The sequence below is a fragment of the Equus caballus genome, chromosome 19, assembly GCF_041296265.1.
Source record: "Equus caballus isolate H_3958 breed thoroughbred chromosome 19, TB-T2T, whole genome shotgun sequence".
In the NCBI taxonomy this organism is placed as follows: Eukaryota; Metazoa; Chordata; class Mammalia; order Perissodactyla; family Equidae; genus Equus; species Equus caballus.
Window position 1 is genome coordinate 1,057,245 of NC_091702.1, and position 23,011 is coordinate 1,080,255.

A 23,011-nucleotide genomic window follows, 5' to 3' on the forward strand; every position below is an offset into this window, starting at 1 on the left:
AACTTCATTTGCTTTATGAGTGAATGAGATCCCATTGCTTGGATAGATCGCATTTGGTCATCCATTCTTCAGCTGGTGGACATCAGGGTTGTTTCCACCCTTTGACTACTGTGAATAGTCAAACCTGACCTTTGTCGGGACCACCATCAGCGGTGATGAACGTCCAGCAGAGGAGCAGCATGGCCAGGGCTGGAGGGTTCTGGGGCCTGGTGAAGGTGGAATCATGAATCCTTTGGAGCAAGAACTGGGTACCTACCTGCACTTGGTTAGGGTCTCAGTCCTGTTATTCTGAGCCCCACATGGACCTGGGCCAGAGTTTTCTCTTGTGTCCTTGGTGACATCTCCCAGGCACAGCAGAGCATCTTCCTGCCCTCTAGTGGAGTGGGGACCTCAGTGAGGCCTTGGACAGGTTTCCATTCACCATAGGTCCCTCCACCCTTTTCAGCAAGAACTGTACCAGGTAGCAGTGGGAATGTTGTGGAGCCTTCTCCTTACCATACCCAGGCACACACACACACACACACACTACAGACACACTTGCTGCACAATGTAAACACAGAGAGACACATACGCAATTGTGCACATGCACACACTCAGACAGATACACAGAGACTATTATGCACACAGAGAGACATATACACACATGTGCATGTGCACACGTGTGTACATGTCTACATACGGATATACATGTGCACAAATGAACATGTAAATTTGTGTACAAATGCATACACGAATGCACACATAGACAGACAGACACATATGCAGATACACATACATGCACACACACACTTAAGCACACATCCACAGGGACAAGATGATGCCATTTGCATTTGGTGGAAAGTTCTGGGAGCAAAATGGAGGAGGAATGAGGGACAGGGAAAGCAGAGGCCACTCAGGATATTTCAGTCAGAGATCTCATCCCAATACTTCCAAGTCTCGAGGTAGGAAAGGGGCAGCAGCAGCAGAGGGAGGAGGTGGACTGCGGGCATGCATCTGAGCAAGGCCCCAGGTGGTGTGGGGAACAGAAGTGAAGGGTACAGAGGGTCAGTGAGGTCTCCCAGGGTCTCACTGGGAGCAGTGATGAGAATACAGAACACAGGAGCCAGGGTACATTTGAGAGGAAGGAGATCAATTCCGCCTGCAGGGAGAAAGGCAACTGCAATGGGAGCCGTGGGCATCCTTGTGGGGATGTTTAGAGCGGGCTGGATGCTTTGCTTGGAGTTCAGGAGGTCTGGCGGGAAAGGGGAGGTGAGGGGACGTCAGCTCCAAGGTGGGATCTGTAGCCTGGACTGGACCAACTCTCCCAGGGATGCTCGAGGGACGGGGCTTGTCGAGGATCCCTGGGGCTCGTACAATAAAGGCCAAGGCGAGGTGGAGGATACACACAAGGAAGCCATTGTTTATCTTGCTAACTCTCAATGCAGATGTTTACTACTTCCCATTCTGATGACATTCTCCCTTCCAGATATGTTTTTTTCAGAAGGAATCAAACCCAAGAGTAATGATGGCTAATTACAAAAATTTAAGAACATCCATTCACAGGATCCAAACAATATAATCACCAACTACACGGCAAACTTGAAGGGCCTTTATGAAGGTCAGGGAGTGGCAGGATCCTGTCTCCAGGTCAGCCTAAGCCAGAGGATAAAAGGGCAGCTGGCAGGCCAGGTGAGCAGGGAACAGATATAGGGGCTCCCACTGGGCCATGCAGCCCTCCCTCCTGAAAGCATGGCTAAGTCTGCTCTCTGTGCTATGAGAAGAGGGGACCCAGTTTATTCCCACCCACACTGAAAAGGTGAGGTGAGAATATCAGTAGGGATGAGCAGTTGGCCTGTACAGGCCCCAGGTCAGCCACCTTCACTGGCTTAGAGTCTCAATTCTGTTATTCTGAGCATCAGGTGAGCTTGGGCCAGAGTTTCCTCTCGTGTCTTTGGTGATGTCTCCCGGGGAGAGCAGAGCATCTTCCTGACCACTGCCTGAGTGGGCAGTTCAGTGAGGCCTTGGACAGATTTTCATCCACCATAGGTCCCTGCCAACCCCTTACTTCTGGTGAAATTATGGGCAAGTCAGGTAGCCTTTCTAAGATGTAGTTTCTTCAGCAAAGTCATGGTTTGGAAGGAACTTTGCATATTTTAAGTCTACCTATTAATGTGAAGAATGTTGTCCCTATTATGTGTTTATATTTTGCAAGGTACTACACTGTGGTCAATATTAAAAGTCAAACACATTATTATCAAACATGTTATAAATTTCCAAAATCCATAGTGCTGTTGAAACAATATTTGAGGTCTGCAAATATCTAGATGACACCAAGTTCCCAGTCCCTACACGGGGACCATCACAGCCTCACCTCCCTGGGACCCCTCTGTGCCTCTTCTTGGTATTTTTGTGACCTGGACCGCCCTGACACTCGGCCTTGGGCTCCAGGCCTCCCTAACACCTCACCTCCCACTAAAGAGTCCAGCGTTTCTTCCCCCTCTCTGCCCATTTGTCTCCCCATGTCCACCTTTCCTCTCTGGGTGATTGTCAGCTTTCCAGCCTAACTCTTGTCCACCTGGGCCTGAGGAGACAAGTGGTCCCCTCTCTTTGCCTTTTCTCTGGTATATGCCCATGTCTGGATCTTCCCTCTCCCTCACCCATGAAAGGATTGTTTCATTCAGTCCTGAGATTTAACCTCAGCCTCTCAAGGAACGTGAGCCGCAGAAGACACAGGGATGAGGCAGGAGCTGGTGCTGGGAAACCAGATCCTGGTGGGTGGCCATGTCCAAGATCTTGGGAATAGCATGAGTATGTGTGCTCATCATCGGAACAAAACTGCACTTGATTTCAGGGGACAGAGCTTGACAATGGTAATGGTTTAGAGGATCTGGAGCCCTCAATAGTGTCAGGGCAGAGGAAGGGCCGGCAACACAGTCATAATAATTTTTATCCTATGTTCCCAAATTACCTAGTAAATGGATAGAGAGATGGTGAATAAATGGATAGTGGGTGGGTGGGTGGATGAATGGATAGTGGATGGTTGATGGAAGGACTGAAGGATGGTGGGTGGATAGTAGGTGGATGGATTGATAGTAGGTAGTGAATGTATGGTGAAAGGATGGAAGGATGGTGGATGGATGGTGGGTGGATGGATGGATGGTGGTTAGGTGGGTGATGGATGGATAGTGGATAGATGAGTAGATGGATAGATAGATCAATGTATGGAAGGATGGATAGATGTTGCATGGATGGGGGATAAATGACAGGATTTTGAATGGATAGTGGGAGGAGGGATGGATGATGGCTGCCTGGCTGGATAGTGTATAGATGAGTAGACGACTGGATGGATGGATAGATAGGGATGCATGGTGGATAAATAGGTGGATGGATGGATGGATGGATGGATGAATGGATGAATGGCTAGATGGATGGAAGGATGATGGATGGATGGATAATGGATGGATGGTGAATGAATGGATGAACAGATGAGGGATAGATGAATGGATGAATAAATGGTGGATGGATGGCTTGCGGATGTGTGCACGATGGATGGTGGATGGATGGATGGATGGATGGATGGCTAGATGGATGGATGAATGAATACCTATGAGGCAACGATTGCCAAGGCACACTTGGACACTTCTAAGGTAAGTGAGTCTAATCCAATTGAGCATCACTGTGAGCTCTATGCACATCTGCTCCATCTACTGCTCTGCCTTTCTCGTCCCTTCCTTATTCTGGATTGGGGAGATGTCCAATTCTGACAAGGTTGTGGTCCTTTCACAGTTCTCCTCTCAATGAGCTCATCAACAGCCCCTCCCCTTCAGGATATTAGGGTCTTCGCAGTTTCTGTGGAAATCTCATCGGACATTTCCCACTAGTGTCAGCTTCCTCAGCTGACGCGATGGGACGGCAGACTCAAGTGGAGGGACAACTTGCTGTTTGCCTCTCGTATCTCCATCAACCATATGATCTCTTTCCTTGTTTCACCTGACTTCACAGCCCACTTTCCTGAGCTATGGACATCTGCTCTGATATTAGTCATTTTAAAGACATCTGGGCTCAGTCCCTTCAATCTTGTTACATTTTTCTCCATAAAGCCCTTATTACCGACATCTTTTTTCCCAAGCTTTCAGGAAAATGGTATACAAAGTGCTGAGCAGGAACCATTGATATCACCAGAGTAAAGTGATGCCATCCCTGCCACCCTTCGGCTTCAGAATGAACTTCAAGGTTTTTGGAATTCAGAACGCACAACATGGGGGTGTCCCTCCCTCTCGTCCCACCCCTGAGCTCCCCAATACCAATCCTGGGGTACTGGAAACAGGCCTCATCTCCTACCTGCACATTGGAGCCAGGCAGTGGCCTGCCATATAGGTCCTATGTCTTCTAATTATTAATGTGCTGGTGTTTCTAGGACACTTCACACGATAAAGATGGTGGTGGTGTTAATGAAAATAAGGGAGAGTCACCACCATGTACTAAGAACTAATTACAGTGTGGTTCCCTGGGTAATGCTTTACTTGCCTTCTCTCATTCACAACCCGCAAAAGCCCAGTGCTGTGGGTATTTGAGGAAGTGGAGGCTTCACAGTTCTCACATGAGCTGGAAGGTGAATAGACTGATAGGCACTGGGGATCTCTGAGCCCAGAGTGCGAGCTCTGGACTGGCTTCTGCTGAGACAAAGAACAGAGGCCTCTTGTCTACAAGACAGGTGGGCAAATGGGCCAGGGGCAGCCATTGTCATCCTCTTGTACCCAGTGGGGCCCCTGGTGGACTCACCTGGCAGCTCAACTCTGTAAGCGAGATGGGCAAGGAAGAGGTTTGGGGTATTCTCCATAGCACACCAACAGCCTCTCTAGGATCCTGTTGGGAACTGTCAGCAAGACAAGAATAATGTGTCCTTAGACTAGGCCTTATGGGGGAATTGTGAAAGTCACTTAGTGAGAGGCAAAATGCTCTGTTCCTCAGGGGGAAGTGGGGCTAGTCAGGGCATTGACTGTTCCGTTAGCTCATTCCATTCAGCCTACCACATGTGCTGGGTGTTGTTTACACCATCCTGGGCACTGAAGACAAGGTAAATAAGATGAGGTCCCCACTCAAACTTTCAAAGTCTTCTTGAGTGGCAGATGGGCAAGCTTTACCCAAGAGGAATGCCAGTCCTGAAGCCTGCAACCCACAGCCTCACTGTGCTTGAGATGGGAGGACTTCACCCAGGAGTGATCTCCTGGCTGAGGTTGGGGGAGGAGGAGTTTGCAAGATTCACTGGACAGTCTCCTGACCATCCATGCTATGCAGCCACATCAGCAATGCCTGGGGACATTTGTGAGGGAGGTCACGGAGGTTCACATGCTTCAGGAGATCATGGCAGTAGAGTGTGATGAGAGGTGATGACAGGGGCTATGGGATTGAAACTATCCTTTCATTTTTTTTCAGCAAAGATGCTGCAGAACCCCAGTTCAGTGTCCTTGGTGTATTGGGGTGGGACTGACAAGGCAGGGGCTGGGCTTAATGGATAAAATGGTGGCACAACCCTGGGTTGGAAGAGGCAGGATAGGCATTGAGAGAATGAGGAGCGTGCCCTTTGGTTGACAAGTCAGTATTCACACCCTGGAAACCTTGGGATGCTTCCAATGCCAGAACAGATCTCGAAGGCAGCTCCTGTTTTCTAGGAAGGCAAGTGGATGCAAACTGTTTATAATGCCCTTTGTGGAATCATTGCCTCAAAATTCAAAATCTGGTAGTGGCCACTGGCTCAACTGCATGGATGGCCTTGGCTTCCAGGGGGCAGCACTTTTGCTGGAATGTGCCAGGTGACCACCCAGTCTGTGAATCTGGGTGAACCACCATGTGACAGACTCAGCTCCTACTGTACTGTGGAAACCTCAGATCTCTACTTGGGGAGACAGTTTTTCCTTCACTGCTCAGAGCTGTCAATCATCCTGGCTCCTCCCCACCCATAGCTCATGTTCTTTCCACACCCCATCCAAGGACCAACTTTCTCCAGTTTTCCAAAGCCCGGGCACGCCCTTCCGTGATCACCCCTCCACCTGTGAACCTGTCTCGCTGCAGCTGGCCTCGTGCCCAGGGACAGGACAATTGTGCTTCCCCGGCCTCACAGGATCCCCACCCTCAGGGGACACAAAAGTTGCTGGTACAGAGCCTGTCACCTCCTCTTATTTCATTCAGAGACCAGGTCAGGAAGTCTCAAGTTCAGGTCACCTGTTCCTAAGCTCCTGCAGCATTTGAGAGAACTCGTGAAAACAAGCCTCCGGCAGCCTTGACTGATGACAGCGATCCTGAGGCCAGCAAAGAGACGCAGGGTGGACAGCCTCCCTGCCGGCCATCAGCCGTCTCCACTCTGCACTGCTGGGGTCTGGGCCTGCATCCCTCCTGGCCACGCAACTCCCTGCATCGGGGTTTCCCCCACGTCTGCTCTTCCTCCTTCAGGCATTAGGACCTTCCCCAACCCCACAGGCCACAAGGAGTCCAACATGGCTCTAACCCATGTCACCTCCAGGGTGGCAACCCACCATCAACGTCTGGTTCATCCTGGAGAGAGACCATGGTATCGAGTGCTTCAGGGACAAGATGAATAATCAGGGCATGAAGATGATGAAGCTCTTGAGTGGGGCTCTCCACAGAGCAGGAGGCACCTTAGGGACAGTGGCATGGCCACAGAGAAGGGGCTGCCCACAAGGGCTGGCACCTCTGGCAGCTGTGCTCAGCCATTGGGCCAAACTGCACCCTATGCGCTGATCAGGGTCCCTGTGTGTGTGTGTGTGTTCATGTGTGTGTGTGTTCGGGTGTCTGTATAAGTCTTCACTGTCTGTCTCTTCACCATCACTGCGACTCGACCCTTCTTGGTCACTCTGCCATCCACCCAGATGATCCTTCTGACATCCTGGACCCTCAGGGCCCTCTCCACCCTCCTTCACTCAACCCCTGCCACCCACTACCCTGGCCTCACTCCACACATATAAACCTCTCCAGCATGACTGATAACCCATTTCAGGCCAACCCCTTCCAGTCGGCACCCAGTGGTGTCTTTGCAGCCCAGTCACTGTGGGCTCCCTCTCCTCACTCCTCCTCAGCCACTGGGTCTCCCCATCTGCAAACTTGGCCCCATGTTCACTCTCCTTCCCCTCCATCACGTCCTTTCTTCCTCTGCAGACACTGAGCTCCGGGACAGCCCCACGCTCCTGACCTGTAGCTCTGACCGACCCCTTCCACGGTCCTGGCCAGGTGAAATCCACCCTGGGAACCCAACTCTCTGCCTCCTCCGCATCTGCCCCCAGCCGGGAAAGGGGCAGAGGCTGGTGCAGTGAGGGCTGGTCCCACCTTCACATCACAACCACAGACTACAAGGGCCCTCAGTGCTGCCCACACCTCTCCCAGTGTCCCCAGAGGACCTCATTTCTCCCTGTTCTACATACATTTCACACATTCCTTCTCTCCTCACCATACACCCTGCCTCCCTGTGCAGGACAAATCTTCACCCCACACAAGACTCAGTGCCTGGATTGTGTGCACTATATGTGTACATGGCTTGGTGGGGCAGGATGTGGGTGTGACATACACATTGCCAGCTAAGAGGGGCCTGAGGTACAGCTTCTGAGACCCAGATTTCCCCAAGTAGAGGCCAAGCCCAGGAGGCTGGGAGAGACTGACATCCTAAGGGAGACAGAGTCCACACCAGGGGACTCTCCCTTCTCCAGGATGCACGTCTTGGGAAGGGGAATTCGTGCTCTAATGGTCCAGGCTGGGAAGACGGGGTTCCACTCAGGAGGGGCTAGGGGCTGATTCAGGGTGAGAGGGAGGAGAGTGGAGGCCCTTGGAGTCTGGGCACTGGTAGTCTGAGCCCCCTTCTCTTGATGCCCCCCCCCCAGCAAGCCATCGAATGTGGGGATGTCCCTTAAGGACAGGCTGTGGCAGAGTGGACAGAGCACGCCTGAGCCCAGGGGGTTCCATCCTATCCCATCCACAGGGTGTGATTCTCTGCTCTCCAGGACACAGGGGGCTGCCTTTCATGTGGAGTCTTCAGATAAATGAACCACCTCAGGGTCCTCAGCCACGCAAGCAGCTCCTTGGCTCAGGCTACTTCTGTCCAAAATGGAAAAACGCACAATGAAGAATATAGAAACGACCTATAATCCCACCACCGATATCCAGCTCCCTTCACGCCCAGACCTGGTCCTTTGTGTTTGAATGGGGATCAAACCGGGAAATTTGTTTTTAAATTTTCGTGGCATTTCTATTGCCCTCCTGACTCTTCAATGTCCGAGCTGAAAGGACTAACCAATTAGAGATGACCTGGTTTAGTTCCCTTCCTGTGTTTACAGATGGGCAGGAACTGAGACAGGGAAGGATGGAGGGGCCCCAGGCCTTGGACCCTTCCTCCCGCACCTCAGCATCAGCTCTGCTTTGTCCCCTCAGGCTCACCTGGAGACTGTGTCTTGACTGGATCCCCCTCCTGCTCCTCCCTCTGCCACAGGACACCATCCACCAGCTCCCTCACCTAAAGAGATAAGAACAGCAAGAACAACTATAAAAGCCGTCATTCAAGGAGTTCTTGCCCTGTGCCAGCAAGGAGATAATTATCTCACTAAGTAAGAGGAACCAAAATTAACTCATTTTACAGATGAAGAAACCAAAGCCCACACGGTTAATCAATTGGCCAGGGTCTCTCTGACATAAGAAGAGGTTAAATCCAGGATATGAACCCACATCCATAATTCTGGAGTCTTGCACTAATAACTATGCCTTGGAACTAATCAGTAAAAAAGTCTATAATCATGCGATTGGATTTGCAATTTGGAGCATAGCATCCATACCAGAAAGTATGGAAATCGTACTTGCATAGCTCCATGAATTATCCAAGGGAACACACCCGGCAACCATACTCACAAGAAACAGAAGGTGACTAAGCCTCCAGTGGCCCCCTGATACACCGATCCCAGGTCACTGCCCTCACTCGCCCAAGGGGAACCAATATTCTAACTTATGAATTTGCTTTCCTTGTCTTGGAACTGTGTTTAAACAAAATCATGCAGAGTTTCTTCTTCTATGTCTGACTTCTTTCATTATGCTTGTAAGATTCATAAATTTTCTTGAATGTGGCTGTGGTTGATTTTTATTTCTGTATACAATTCCATTTTAAAACATATAACCCATTTTATTTATCCATGCCACTGCTGATGAACATTGGGTTGTTTCCAATTTGAGGAGGTGGAAAAAACCAAAGTAGTATCTTTAAAAGTACACATTTTTGTAAGAAAGTGATTTATATATACTTTCTAAGTATGGTCATGCATCGCGTAATGACGGGGATACATTCTGAGAAATGTGACGTAAGGCGATTTTGTCGTTGTGCAAACATCATAGAGTGCACTTACACAAACCTAGATGGAATAGCCCGCCGCACACCTCAGCTATACGGCACCAGCATCAGATACACGGTGGATCATTGACCGAAACGATGTTATATGGCACACGACTGTACTGAAAAATTTAGGGAAGAACATACGCTAAACTATTAGTAAGAGTTATCTTTGGGTGAGAGGACTTTTTTGTGCTGTCAGCATTTTCTCATTGTCTTCACTGAGTATGTATTGCTTAAATAATAACAATTTAAGTGAAATCCTACTGTGTCCCAGGTGCCCCAACAAGCGCAGGGCAGTTAGGAAGACTAGGACCCGACCAGGACCAAAATGCAGGACTTGATAGTGAGACTGGCATCCAGACCAACTCGTGTTAGGATCAGGGTGACCCGGGGCAAGTGACTTAACTTTCCCTACCTCAGTTTCCTCCTGTGTAAAATGGGGATAAGAACAGTCTCGCTCCTGTTATTATGGAAACATGTTTATGATTTATTGAGTAAAATAAAATTTAATGGGTGTAGAGTTTCACATCTAGAAGATGAAAAAGTTCTGGAGATCTATTTCACAACAATGTGAATATATTTTACTGAACTTCAAAATGCTTAAGACGGTACATTTTATAGCATGGTTTTTTTTTTAACACAATAGAAGAGAAACAAATTAAACTACTTTAAAAAAGCATCCTCTCTCTCATGGGGTGGTCACGAGGACTGTTTTTGGGGAGATAACGCATATAAAAGTTCCTGGCGGGCATGATGAGCATGCTTGTTATGCTCCTCTACTCCATGCCAGGTAACTCTGCAGCAGGAGTGCTGGTGTCAGAGCTTTGCAACGAGGCAGTAATGTTATCACTACACTTTTAGCCAAAGTTCTGTTCACGAAAACACTTTTCCAAAGGTAATTGTTAACCTCAGGGGGCAAAAAAAATTCTTCGCTAGGAACAAAAGGGTGGCCGTGATGTCACTGAATAAACCACTGTGTCTGCGAGCAGCCCCTCTCTGCACAGACACGGCACAACCGAGGCAGAGGGTCAGAAGCATCCCTAAGCAAGATGATGGAGAAGGGTTGCCTTCCATCCCTCACACTGCCTTCAAATAGCCTAGGTTGAAGGGATTTTTCTGATCCCCTTATTTTTAAAAAATACACAGCCCAGGGCAATTCTCATGCCTTGGCTGCCCCATGCAGAGAGGGGAGGCTGAGTCACTGGGTCTCAGAAGCTGCGGGCTCACAGCAGGGCTTGGAAAATCAGTATCTGTCTCTGAAGTGATCCGAAGTGCTGAGACCTTTACCCCAAACGGCAGTAGGCAGACATTAGCAACAGTCTTTCACAGCCTTCGAAGATGTGGGTTTCCTTCCCAAACAGCCTCGAAAGGCAGCAACGGGAGCTATCCTCTAAGATGCAGACATCTAGAATTCGGCTGCAGAAGTGCTTTCCAGAGAATCCCAGCTCTGTCTGCAGACAGGCACAAGAGACAGCTGGACTCTGGGTGACTGTGGATGGACCTACACCTGAGCATCTCCTCTCTCAGAGAAGAGCACAGCACTGTGGCTAACAGAACACCCTAAATGCTTATCTTCGAATCTAGGTCCCGTCACTAATGACCTGTGAACCTTTGGGTATCATTCTTCCCCACTCTGTGCCTCAGTTTCCACATAACATACAGCACCTCTTACTCAACAGGGCTTGCCCTGAGGATTAGCTCAGACAAAGGAGGGGCAGGGACGCATCGGGGTTTTCTTTTAGTCACATAAGCACTCAAAGGAAGTTAGCTACTCTTCCTAAGAATGCCTAACATGCAAAAGCACAATTACTGGAAAGTGAAAATCACAAAAATTAACTTCCTGCATAATCTACTGGTTTTTAAATTTTGCCTTTTCCTGAAATAAAAGAGAATTTTGAGGAAGTCTTCAGACTCATCAAATCAGTCACAAGAAATCTGGATGAGCACTCTCTTTCTGAAAACCAGCGTTCAAATACATGGGCCCAACAGAGACTGGAGGACCAGCAATAAGTGGTATTGTGTTACTCCTCCTCGTTCCTCCAGCTCCTTCACCTCCACCCGGCAAACCCTTAAAGGGAAAGGTCTGTGGTCTTCTTCTCAGGGGAATGAGGAAAGAGCCAGACTCCTCCTCCACAGCCAGGACAGGGGCGGGACCAGGGGGATCCTGTCAGGGAAGGCTGGAGCCATAGAAAGTTCAAGAACCATACCGGAAAGTGACCTGGACCTGACAACTGACCCTGGGGCTTCACAAGTCCAAGGTCCACGAGTTCCCAAGGCTTCCCTAGAGAGAGCACCTTCAAGAGACACCTTTAACACAATACACACGCACACACACAAACGCACACACAGAGGAAGACAACGTCATTGTGTGCTAATGAGAAACCCAAAAAGTACACGAAGTATTTTTAAATACAACCTATTTTTAAACAAAACATCAAGACACTAGATTTAATAAAGGAATTTTTTTCTCCCAAAATGTGGATTTCTATAAAAACTCTTACAAAAGCATAAAAGACTGAATCACACTTAAATCTATATCGTAGGCCTTACCACAAATGAAAGGAGGAAAATGACACAGAAGCAGGATGTTCTAGAAATTCCGGGCAATCTAGTTGTTGTATTAAGACTGATGAAACACCAAATCATTTCTCCCTCTCCACTTGAAGTGAATCTGGGCGGGAAGATGAACGTACGAAACCATTTCACTTGCTATTTGAGGAATTCTCTTGTAAAATGTACAATCCCTTTACATTTTCCCAGGCAGCTGCTAGGGGTTGCTAAGGAAGTGATGGAAATAGAAAATATTCTAAGTAAATAATTAGTGATTTCTGAGGGGCAGGTTCTTTAGATATTTTTCTCAGAATTGAACAGCTCTTAGGCACAGAGACTAGACAAGTTTCCTTTCTTGCTTTCCCTCTCTCTCTCTCCCCTTTCTTTCCTTCCTTTCTTTCTGTGTTAAAGAAGAGATGCAGAGTCTCCAAGCAGTGAGCTGGCAGAGGGAGATCTGGAGCCATTCTACTTGTGCCCACCTCAGGAGAGCCACAGAAGAGGATCCGGGTCCCCCATCTCCACGCAAGCCAGCAGAACTCTCGGGATGTCTGTTTTATTCATTGGTACTTCGGTGAAAGATGACGTTTGAACAGTAGAGTCTCAAAACAGACATCTGTTGTTTTGGCACCAGCGTGCATTTCCCTTCTTTGATGACCGTCTGCTGGCTTTGCTTTGGGAAAATGCCCGCATTTCATCCTCTGTGCCCGCAGGGGAACTGCCTCCCACCTCTGCTCCAGGGAGGCAGTGCCTCAAACCCCACACCCCCTCTGGCACCAAGAACTGCTTGCTGGATGTGCACGTGACCCCTAAGGAAGCAATGAGCTACCCTGAGGCGTTAGCAGAGACTTCTGGGACAAAGATGGTACACTTTTCCTACTCCATTTGGGGCAAGAAAATTGGGCTGGCACCCGCTTATGACCACAAGGGGACAGGTTTTAAGAAAGCAGCCAACCACCTCAGAGGCAGCAGAATCCAGAAGTGGGAGATCCAGTGACACTCTTTAAGCCCTAATGAGGCCACCCCTTCCCAGGACTTCTCAGATACATAAGCCATTAAATTCTTTTTCTTTTTCTTTTCTTTGGTGAGGAAGATTGGCCTTGAGCTAACATCTGTTGCCAATCTCCCTCTTTTTACTGGAGGAAGACTGTCCCTGAGCTAACATCTATGGAATCTTCCTCTATTTTTTGTATGCAGACACAGCCACAGCGTGGCTTGATGACCAGTGTGTAGGTCCGCGCCTAGGATCCGAACCTACAAACCCCAGGCCACAGAAGTGGAGCACGCCAGCTTAACCACCACGCCACCAGGCCGACCCCTAAATTCTTTTTTGATTCATGCTTATTTCAGATTTCACCTGGAATTTCCGTGTGTTATAACCAGAAGAATCCTACCCAATAGATTTCTGCAGCTAAAGCTAAGTTTCAAAACACTGGGAAAGATTTTCTTTAAAAGTGCTCTAACATACCATGACTTGGGGCAATTTCTTCCTCCTGGAGGATGAGAGGTAAAGGGACTGAAAAGAGACACAAAGCCAAGAAAATCTAGGAGCATCAAGGCCAAGAGTTGAAGGTAAACCAAAACACTAGACTTTCAACCCAGCAATTCATAAGTGAATGAGAACCAGTCAGTACGGACAGAACAAACTCTCTGTTTCACGCTAAATAAGGAAATCAGCGGTTCTGGGTGAGGTCATGCGGTTTGTTGGTTGAACCTGTCATGCGATTCTCAGAATCTAAGTGGGTAGTTTACCTATTTAATATTGGGCATATATGTTATAATAATAATTTCTAATATTAAATGTCTTAACATATATTTATGGTAACGTGGTATGTTCATTGTCCATATTCAGACAGTAACAGGAATATTCTCTCTGTATCTGAACACAAATGAAAAACTAGCTAGAAAGTGGGTAGAGAACAAAAGATACTCAACTATACTTGAGTTTGCTTTAAACATTGCTTTTGGTGTTTGTTTATCATTTACTGAAAGTGAGCCTTTCCTAAAGCGTCTTATTTTCAGGGGCAAATGTGGAGGGTTAACCTAGCTTGGAAGGAGCAAGGAGCCACGCACATCCCACATCTCAGGAAAACGCCTCACTCCGGACTCAGCCTGTATCGCATCACCACCCCCTAGAGGCAGTCTACTTAAATAACAGGAACGGCTAAGAGTTACCTAAGCATCTTTTCAATTGACCACAGCAACATCGAGGTCATTTTGTGCCCCCAGATCAAAGCAAGATCTTCCGTCAAGAATGGGGGGATTAAGAACCAAGAAATTAAGACACCAGAACGTTGGGTTGGGGTAGTGTAACTGGGGAACGTAGGCAAATATTAATGGCAATATTGTGTTTACCAGCATTTTCCAATGAGTGGAGCTCTTTCTTAGCACCAAGAATGTACAAGGGGAGTCCAGACAGTACAAGAAAAAGCCATATTGAGGAGGGAGGGACAGCCCAGCAGAGGCTCGAATGAAGGAGGGATGCAAGCCAAGAAATTATCTAAGGAAAAAGTATTAAAGGCAGAGCGGGCAACAAGTGCAAAGGTCCTGAGGCAGGGCCATGTTTGGCTTCTCAGATACAGCAAGGAAGCTAATGCGGCTCAAGGAGAGGAGCACAGAGAAGATGACAAGTGAATGTGGCTGAAGAGGTTGGCAGGGTCAGATCCTGTAGGGCCTTGTAGATCATGGCCAGGACTTAGAAGTTTTCTCTAGGTTGACAACAAGCCATTGGAAAATTTAAATTAGGAGAGTGATGTGGCCTGCTTTATGTTCTAAAAGGATCACTTCCCCCAGCCACTGTGTGGAGAGCAGATTACAGAGGGCAAGAAAGTCAGCGGAACAAGAACAGAAGTCGGCTGCAGCAGCCTGGGCGAGGGATGAGGGGGTACCAAGGCAGGTGGTGCCAAATAAATAGATACACAGAGAAAGAGATATCTACTGATAGCTACCGACACACACATATACATAGACATGTACGGACATGCACGTCTATCTCCACCACAACAACACACTTATAGTATGATATAGTCTTTACAATGATTGAAGAAAATTATTTTTCACATAAAAAATCAATATAGGCAAATACATCTATATGGAAAAAGAAAAAATAAAGAAACTTGCAGGAATAATACTCACGACTGAAGTTTAGAAGATACCAAACTCTTGATATCAAAATACACACTATCAGAGCTTTGGGTAAATTTTATGTGTGCTCCTAAAATATCCTGTGACCTCCTAAAATAGTTCTGTGTTCCAACTGCAAAAAATAATTAAAAAAATACCTCGTCAATTTATTTCACCCTGCCAATTGGATTGACTTCGGATAGAAGAGCATAATGAAATACAGTATGACCACATCCTTGCGTGAGTTACTGTAGCAGACAGCTGACTGTCCCCAGACTCGTTCTCTCCTCCTTCCTGGGCACACAGACACTCAGTAAGTTCCCCAGAGTCCTCTGCAGCTGGAGGTGGCTATGCAACGAAGTCTCCCCAGCAGAAGGAGAGCGGAAGTTATGAGCGTCACTACTGCCTCACCTGCTGAAGAGGAATCCGCTCCCGGCCTTCTGCCCTCGCTGCTTCACGGTGGCTGCAATGCAGACAGGGTGCAGTCCCAGCTCCCATCACGCAGCAGAGAAAACTCTCTAAGGCAGGGGTTCTCGATCAGAGGGAGTTTTGGACCCCAGGGGACATTTGGTAACGTCTGGAGACATTTTTGGTTACTAAAACTGGGGGAGGGCCTAACTACTAGTGTCTGGCGGGGTAGAGGCCAGAGAGGCTGCTAAACATCTTACAATGCACAGGACAGCCCCCCGCAACAAAGACTTTCCTGGCCCCAAGTGTCACTGATGCCGAAGTGGAACCACCTTGCCGTTAGGCCATTTTTCTCAAACTTCGTGCATAATAATTACCCAAGTATTGTCTTAAAACATAAATTCTGCTTCAGAAAGTCTGGGATGGGATCTGAGATTCTGCTTTTCTAACAAGTTCCCTGGGGGGCTCTGGACGGCAGAGCAACCAGATGGGAAGAACAGAACGTGGGTCTCTGAACGGTCTCCTGGAGCACAGCTGCCCCCGCAAGACTGGCTGGAGTGCTCATGCACGGCTGCTGTTCAAATACACACGCCTGCACTCACTGTGGTCAGCTTGGGTCTCTCAGAGTGGCTGGTCGCCACGCAGCCCTGACTGCTACAAACTGTGAATATCAACTTTCGTTGCGTAGTAGAAAAATCATCGTCTGTCTTACGGAAGCCACTGTGTTGGGGTCTCTTTGTTTTCACCCTAACTCGTACAGTTACCATCTGCAAATATTGGATGGGTACATCTTTTTTGCTGTTTGGCGAGAGAACTAAACAGCCCCAGAGGGGGTATTTTCCAGAAAGGGAGACGAAGCAAAGGGAAGAAATGGAATGAGATGGAGACCGCTCGAGCTATCTGAGTAGAGCGTACTGCTGCTGTAACAAATGACCATTCACCGATGGCTTAACTGTTCTGGACGCCAGAACCCTGACACGGGTCTCCACGGGCTAAAATCAAAGTGTCCACACGCTGCGTTCCTCTGGAGGCTCTAAGCAAGGATGGATTTCCTTCCCTGTTCCCTAGCTTCTAGAAGCTTCCTGAATTCCTTGGCTCATGACCCCTTCCTCTATCTTCGAAGCCAGCAACAGCAGGTTAAGCCCCTCTCATGCTGCCATCCCTCTGACTCTCGCTCCGTGCCTCCCTCTTCCACTTAAAAGGACCCCTGGGATCACACTGGGCCCATCCAGATAATCCAGGATTATCTCCCATCTCAAGGTTAGCTGTCTAGAAATCATAATTCCATGTGCAACCTTAATTCCCCTTTGCCACATAATCTAGCATATTCACAGTTTCCGGAAATTAGGACGTGGTTATGGGGGGGGGGGCATTATTCTGCCTTCTATAGGTGAGAAAGTAGGTTAGTCAGGCAGCCAGAAGGTAAGAAGTTAATATGCCAACCTGGAAAAGAGACAGGGTGCAGAGAAAAATGAAATGATAGGTCATTTGAGAGTAAAATGGAAGAATCTCCTGGTCACTCCCAAAGTTCGGGAGCCGCAGCGCAATCCTAAGAAGCAAGTGTACCCCACCGCTCTGTACGTTTTCAGTACAAAAGAATGACGCATCAGTGGTCCTGAGCTGGGTGAAAGAGTGATGCAGACAGAGGTTCTCCAGAATTCCGGGATCTTTATGCAGTCTGCCCTAACGATGTTTGATATCCATAGTGTGTAATAGTTTCTGTAAATTAAACTTCTTAATCTAACTTTATGATAAGAATGCTCATCCTGTATTTCAGGTACTCCCTGGAGGGCAATATTCCAGAAAACCAGTTACCTGGGGGAATTCACGAAAACGTGCATGGATTAATAACAACTAACAGACGTAGACAAAGCAGATCCCAGCACAGCATCATCATTCTATCCTTGCAAAAGCACCATGGAATTATTAGAGGCTGGTACTCCCATTTGAGAGATAAGAAAACAAAAGCTCAAAGGCTGAACACTTATCTATGTGCACAAGGCAAGGTAGACACAGAACTCAGACTCAAAGCCTTAATTCTGACTTCAGGTTCAGCTTTTTCTTTCAAAACACAACATGGCTCCAAACAGTCCAACTGCCCTGTGACAGAGGCGCTCAGGCAGTTAGGCTCAAATACTTCCTCAGCTCCAGCGACTCCCAACCCTCCAGCCCCCTGCAGAAGGCTCAGCCAGGAGGCACCGGGAAGGGTGCCCCTGTACCTACAGTGAGTGACATATCAAACACGGGCCTCAGCGTAATGTTTTGATTGTTAAATGCCAACTATGTAATTTCGATAACGCATTTAGAGAAACATAATCCACTCTTAGAGCATAACGGTCTATCGGGAGTAATTGAACTCTTCTAAAACTTCGGCAGCATCAGCAACAAAGGCCAGGAACCAAAAGCCACGTGTTACAGTGAAGACACCTGGCTTGTGCCAGCCTGCTGTGTGACGCTGGGACTCCTGCCCGCCCTTCCAGGTCACATTCACTTTCTGTGTAACACTGGGATGAGAAAGTCTCGACTTCACGAGGCTGCAGTGAGGAATAAAGGAGGTGATGTCCTGTGCGGTAGGCAGCTTGTGGGAGACTGCTGAGCCCACATGGTTTGTTTGAGTGGGTTTCTCTTTCTTGTACCCAAAATAGTCTTGCAAAAATAGGACGTGAAAGAGCTGACAACAATTCTTAGCCAGAGTTCCCAAGAAACGTTAGTGTCATTTCTTTTCAGAAGCCTGGAGTTTTGCAAGAAAAGTTAGCACACAACAGGCCCTCCTTCCATTCAATAATTCATTGATTCAGAATTAGTGATTAATAAACTACCATGACTGAGTGCCTGCTGGGTGCTAAGCACTGTTCTGGGCGCCGGCAAGGAACGAGATGGACAAGACCCCCACTCTCATGTAATCTGCCTTCTGGTGAGGAAGAAGTAACTAAGTAGCATGATTTTGGAAAGCAGTAAATGCTCTGAAGAAAATAAAACAGCGTCACAAGCTCAGACGTGGAAAAGGGTCTTTAAATTAGGTAACTGGGAGAGGTATTTTCCAGGAGCTGAAATTTGAGCCGACACCTGAAGGACAGATAAGGAGCCTAGGGTAGTTTAAGGATCTGGGACCGAGTATTTCAGGAGAAGGGAACAGTGGGAATGAGCCTGGTCCCAGAATGGAAGCCAGTGCCACAGTTTGCTGCTGGGTCCAGACCGCCTCAATTAGCCCATCTGGTAGGCAAGCAGTCCATCTGCATGCGGAAAATCACAAGCTCCTAGCAGGGAACGCCAGCAGTGATTATTCACTCCCGTGATGCTGGAAGACACCACCTCCAGTGGGAAAGAGATTTGAAACAAATAAAAGGAAATGCTGCATGTTTGTGACCAAACACCTGGGTCTGAATCTCAACTCCACATTTCGAGCAAGTTACTTGACCTCTCTGTGCCTCGGCTCCCTCGCCTGTAAAATCACAGCGCCTACCTCGCCAGGTCCTCTGAAGACTGAATGACTTCCACTGCTTGGAGCAGAGCCTGGTGCACACACAGGAATACAATATGTGTCTATCACCATGCTGTCACCACCACCACCACCATTATTCTTTCCCATCCACACCGTCATCTCCCTGTCCCATTGAGAATAACCATCACTTGTCCCTGACTGGACTTTTGCTTTGCAGCAACAGGAGTGCATGTAAATTTACTGATTTACACCAATTCAACTATTAATCCACATCTTGGCACAGTCCTACCACCCCTGAATTTGGGATAGAAAACAATCAGCACCCACCGCACTGTTTATGAATCTAAACAGTAACAGCTGTCTTACCATCTTCTCCGTAATGTGGAAAGTAAGGGAATTCTATAAATGAAGTACAACATTTTCGCCACGTTCATATAACCAATACTTTCAGACCACTCTCAAACACACCCTCAACTTAGCAGCAAAGAACTCTAATCAAAGGAGGAGGGAGGGGGGAGGGAGGAGGGAAGAGCCAGGGACAAGATGAGAGGGACGGAGGGAGGGAGGGGGGAGGGAGAAGGGAAGAGCCAGGGACAGGATGAGAGGGAGGGAGGGAAGGAGGAAGGAGGAAAGAGCCAGGGACAAGATGAGAGGGAGGGAGGGAGGAGGGAAGAGCCAGGGAGAGGATGAGAGGGAGGGAGGGAGGGAGGGAGGGAGGGAGAAGGGAAGAGCCAGGGACAAGATGGGAGGCAGGGAGGGAGGAGGGAGGGAGAAGGGAAGAGCCAGGGACAAGATGAGAGGGAGGGAGGGAGGGGGGAGGGGGGAGGGAGAAGGGAAGAGCCAGGGACAAGATGAGAGGGAGGGAGGGAGGGGGGAGGGGGGAGGGAAGAGCCAGGGACAGGATGGGAGGGAGGGAGGGAGGGAGGGGGGAGGGAAGAGCCAGGGACAAGATGAGAGGGAGGGAGGGAGGGAGGGGGGAGGGAAGAGCCAGGGACAAGATGAGAGGGAGGGAGGGGGGAGGGAAGAGCCAGGGACAAGATGAGAGGGAGGGAGGGAGGGAGGGGGGAGGGAGGAGGGAAGAGCCAGGGACAGGATGAGAGGGAGGGAGGGAGGGAGGGAGGGGGGAGGGAGAAGGGAAGAGCCAGGGACAAGATGAGAGGGAGGGAGGGAGGAGGGGGGAGGGATGGAAAAAAGACATGCTAGCCAAGAGAAAGAGGTCACTTTCCATTTACTCCTCTTTCTTTGATGCCCCTCCATAAAGTACTAAAATTTGGTTCTTACAAGTCCCTTGCAACTTTTGCTAAATATATTTCAAGTTATTCTGTTTGGTTGGCTGGTTCTATAAATAGAATATTTTCTCTCATTATATTTCCAAAATGGTTCGGGTAGGCATATAGGAAAACTACAGATTTTGCATAGTAATTTCCTCATCAATGCCCTTAATGAACCCTATTATTGTTTCTAATAGATTCATGGGGGGATTGGTTATCTTAGATTTTCCAAAAGAAATGAAATTACTGGCAAATGCTGATAATTCTACCTCCCCCTTTCTTATTCTTTTTTGTATCTAACTGCATCATCTATTAATTACTGAGCAATGGTAAATAATAGTGATGATAATGGGCATTCTAGTCTTGCTCTGGATTTAATGGGAATGTTTCTAGTATTACACCATTAAAGATGATGCTGGCTTTGGGGAAGATCCCATTTTATTAGGAGGTGTTCTAAAAATTAGAGATAGATGCTAATTTAATCACATGCCTTTTAGCATCCATCAAATAAATCATAGAATTTTTCTCATTTACCCGTACTAAGAATAAGCCAAATTATTAGATTTCCTAAGATTGAACCATCCTTCCATTCCTGGAATAAACCCCACTGTGTCAGGACTTTTATTACTTTGTGAGGTAACCATTCACTTGTCCGTTTCTCCACTCTGCAGGCTCTTTCAGGTCACCGGCCATGACTGATTCATGTCTGCCCCAGCACAAAGTTGACAGTCAATACATGGTTAATGAATAAATAAATGAATGAATAACTAAAATAACAAGTGCATGGAACCTCCCAATATTAACCCTTTGTCCCTCTTTCTGGGTTAAAATACTCAGAGAGATCATACACCTGTCCCAAGTAGATCTTTATAGGTTTAATAAACATGTGGCTAGACTGGTCCCCACTTCTAGCAACAGAACCCTTGAACACCTCATCTTCATGGGGAAACTATTCCCTATGGTCTCAGTGGGACTAGCCCTGGTTGCTTACTCCCCCCACCACTCCAGGCCAAAGGGGTGGCTACATCAGCCAGGCCCGATGAGGGTACTACACAACGACAGCTTTAGGAATGAGCACATGACCCAACCTGGACCACAGGCATCTCCAGGAATTTCTTGCAGAAGCTCTTAAGAAAAGTTTTTTCAAAATCACTTATCTACCCTAAGTTTCATGTAGCCTCATTATTAGTTATCTCAGTGATCAGACATCACAAATGTGAACTTACATTTATAAGTAAAGTACTTTGTTCAGTGTGCCCAGACATCTTTAGATCAGCAAAACTGTACTCATGAAAATATGGGTCTACGCTTCTCCTTTGGAGGCAATCCATCACGGAATCTTCTTGGCCTTCGGGAACTCAGCTTTGCTTGAATGTGTGCTCATTTCATATGGGCCTTTGTGGTGGAGCCGTCTGTGTTTTAATGGAGAAGTTATTTTCTTCTCTATGGTTTACTACTGCTTTTGGTTGAGGGTATTTTTACGTGAATAGAGCTAGCTGAAAATTTTCAAGAGACCAAGAAAAGAGACTATAAAATTTAGAAAATTTTATATTTCTGGAATTTGCAATAGCATTTACAATTCAACACAATGCAGAGGAAAACAATACACTAGAGACTTCCGTAATGGGGTTTAACAATTCTGTAATTTGGGGGAAAGCATAAACCTCTCAATTTAAAAAAAATGTATTACTTCCAAAAGAATTAAATAAACATATAATGTTTGTCTCGGGTTGCTGCTTACCATCTTGCCTAAAATGTAGTGAGATAATCTATCTGAGAATGAGGCAAGGTAGAGACAAACCCGGCAAAGAATGGAAAGAGACAGAGACCTTGTCAAATCACTCAAGCCCCTGGATTCAGCTTTTCCTGAAGCCACTTACCCCACAGACTTCCTAATTACATAAGCCAATAAAGCATCTTTTTTTTGTTTATAATAATTTAAGCTCAATTTCTATCATTCACAACCAAAAAAGTATTGCCTAATTGATGTGCTGCTTTGTTTCCCTGTAAATATGCTTTACACATTCTTAAATAAAGATTGAAAAAAAAAAAAGTAAAGGTAGGCAACCCTAACTAGTGAGTGTTAAGAAAAAAAAAAAATCAACCGCTTGCTTTTAATGAATGGCAAGATGGGCTGAAAAGCTCCCTTAGTGAATTATAATTTCAGACTGAAATTCCCAAGACAGTTACAGAGGAGCTTGTCAAACCGCAGAGACCAATGGAATCAAGAGATTACTTGAAAGATCGTTGGTTCAATCAGTTTCAGAAATAGCATCCATTATGCAAACCCAAAACCTTTAAAACTTTCTAACGTACAACCCTGGCAATCTCTCATTCACCTAAAGTCTCAAGGCCCCTCTCCTGACTCAATTTAAAACTAAAAATGCCTGGTATGATTTACAAAAGTTAAAATAATTAAGTCATGTTATGATGGCTGGAGAACTCCAGGGAAAGTGGCCAAATAGCAACGTAGGGAGTTTGGCGGGGTCTGCCAGAACAGTCCTGCCTTCTCCAGTGCCTTCAGCTCTGCAGAAAAATGGAAGGCAAAGCATGCCCTCAGCATTCTAAATGCCTCAGTCTCTCTCCACTGCAAGCGGCCTCCTTCCTACAGTGGGCTCAAGAAAATATGAGAAGGAAAGCCCCGAGAGCCTGCCCCCTTCCATCCCCCGTCCCCTTAGTGGAGAAGGCTGGCTGCAGGTACCCCAGGAAATCAGACTCTTCTCCTCCTTCGGCTCATGTCACAGTAGACCCAATTCTGGAATCGGTTTGGATTATTCTCTGGAGAGCTACTTAAGATCTGCTTCAGGGTTTGAGATCCCTCATTCAGACATAATCTTGAAATGAAAGATGATTTGCTAA

General features: G+C 47.3%; 1 protein-coding gene and 1 long non-coding RNA gene across 2 annotated transcripts in view; both read right to left on the reverse strand.

The window, feature by feature from the left end:
* LOC138919034 (uncharacterized) overlaps positions 1 to 23,011 on the reverse strand; it is a 111,956-nt gene that overhangs the window by 48,314 nt on the left and 40,631 nt on the right. Inside the window, 2 exon segments of the mRNA XM_070242995.1 lie at positions 8,422 to 8,497; positions 11,912 to 12,032. Of these exon segments, the coding sequence (XP_070099096.1) occupies positions 8,422 to 8,497; positions 11,912 to 12,032 (197 nt within the window).
* On the reverse strand, positions 4,665 to 6,526 carry LOC138919038 (uncharacterized). Its single transcript, XR_011428927.1, has 3 exons — positions 6,513 to 6,526; positions 4,762 to 4,855; positions 4,665 to 4,682 (listed from the first exon to the last, which is right to left on the reverse strand). It is a non-coding gene; the product is annotated as an uncharacterized lncRNA (long non-coding RNA).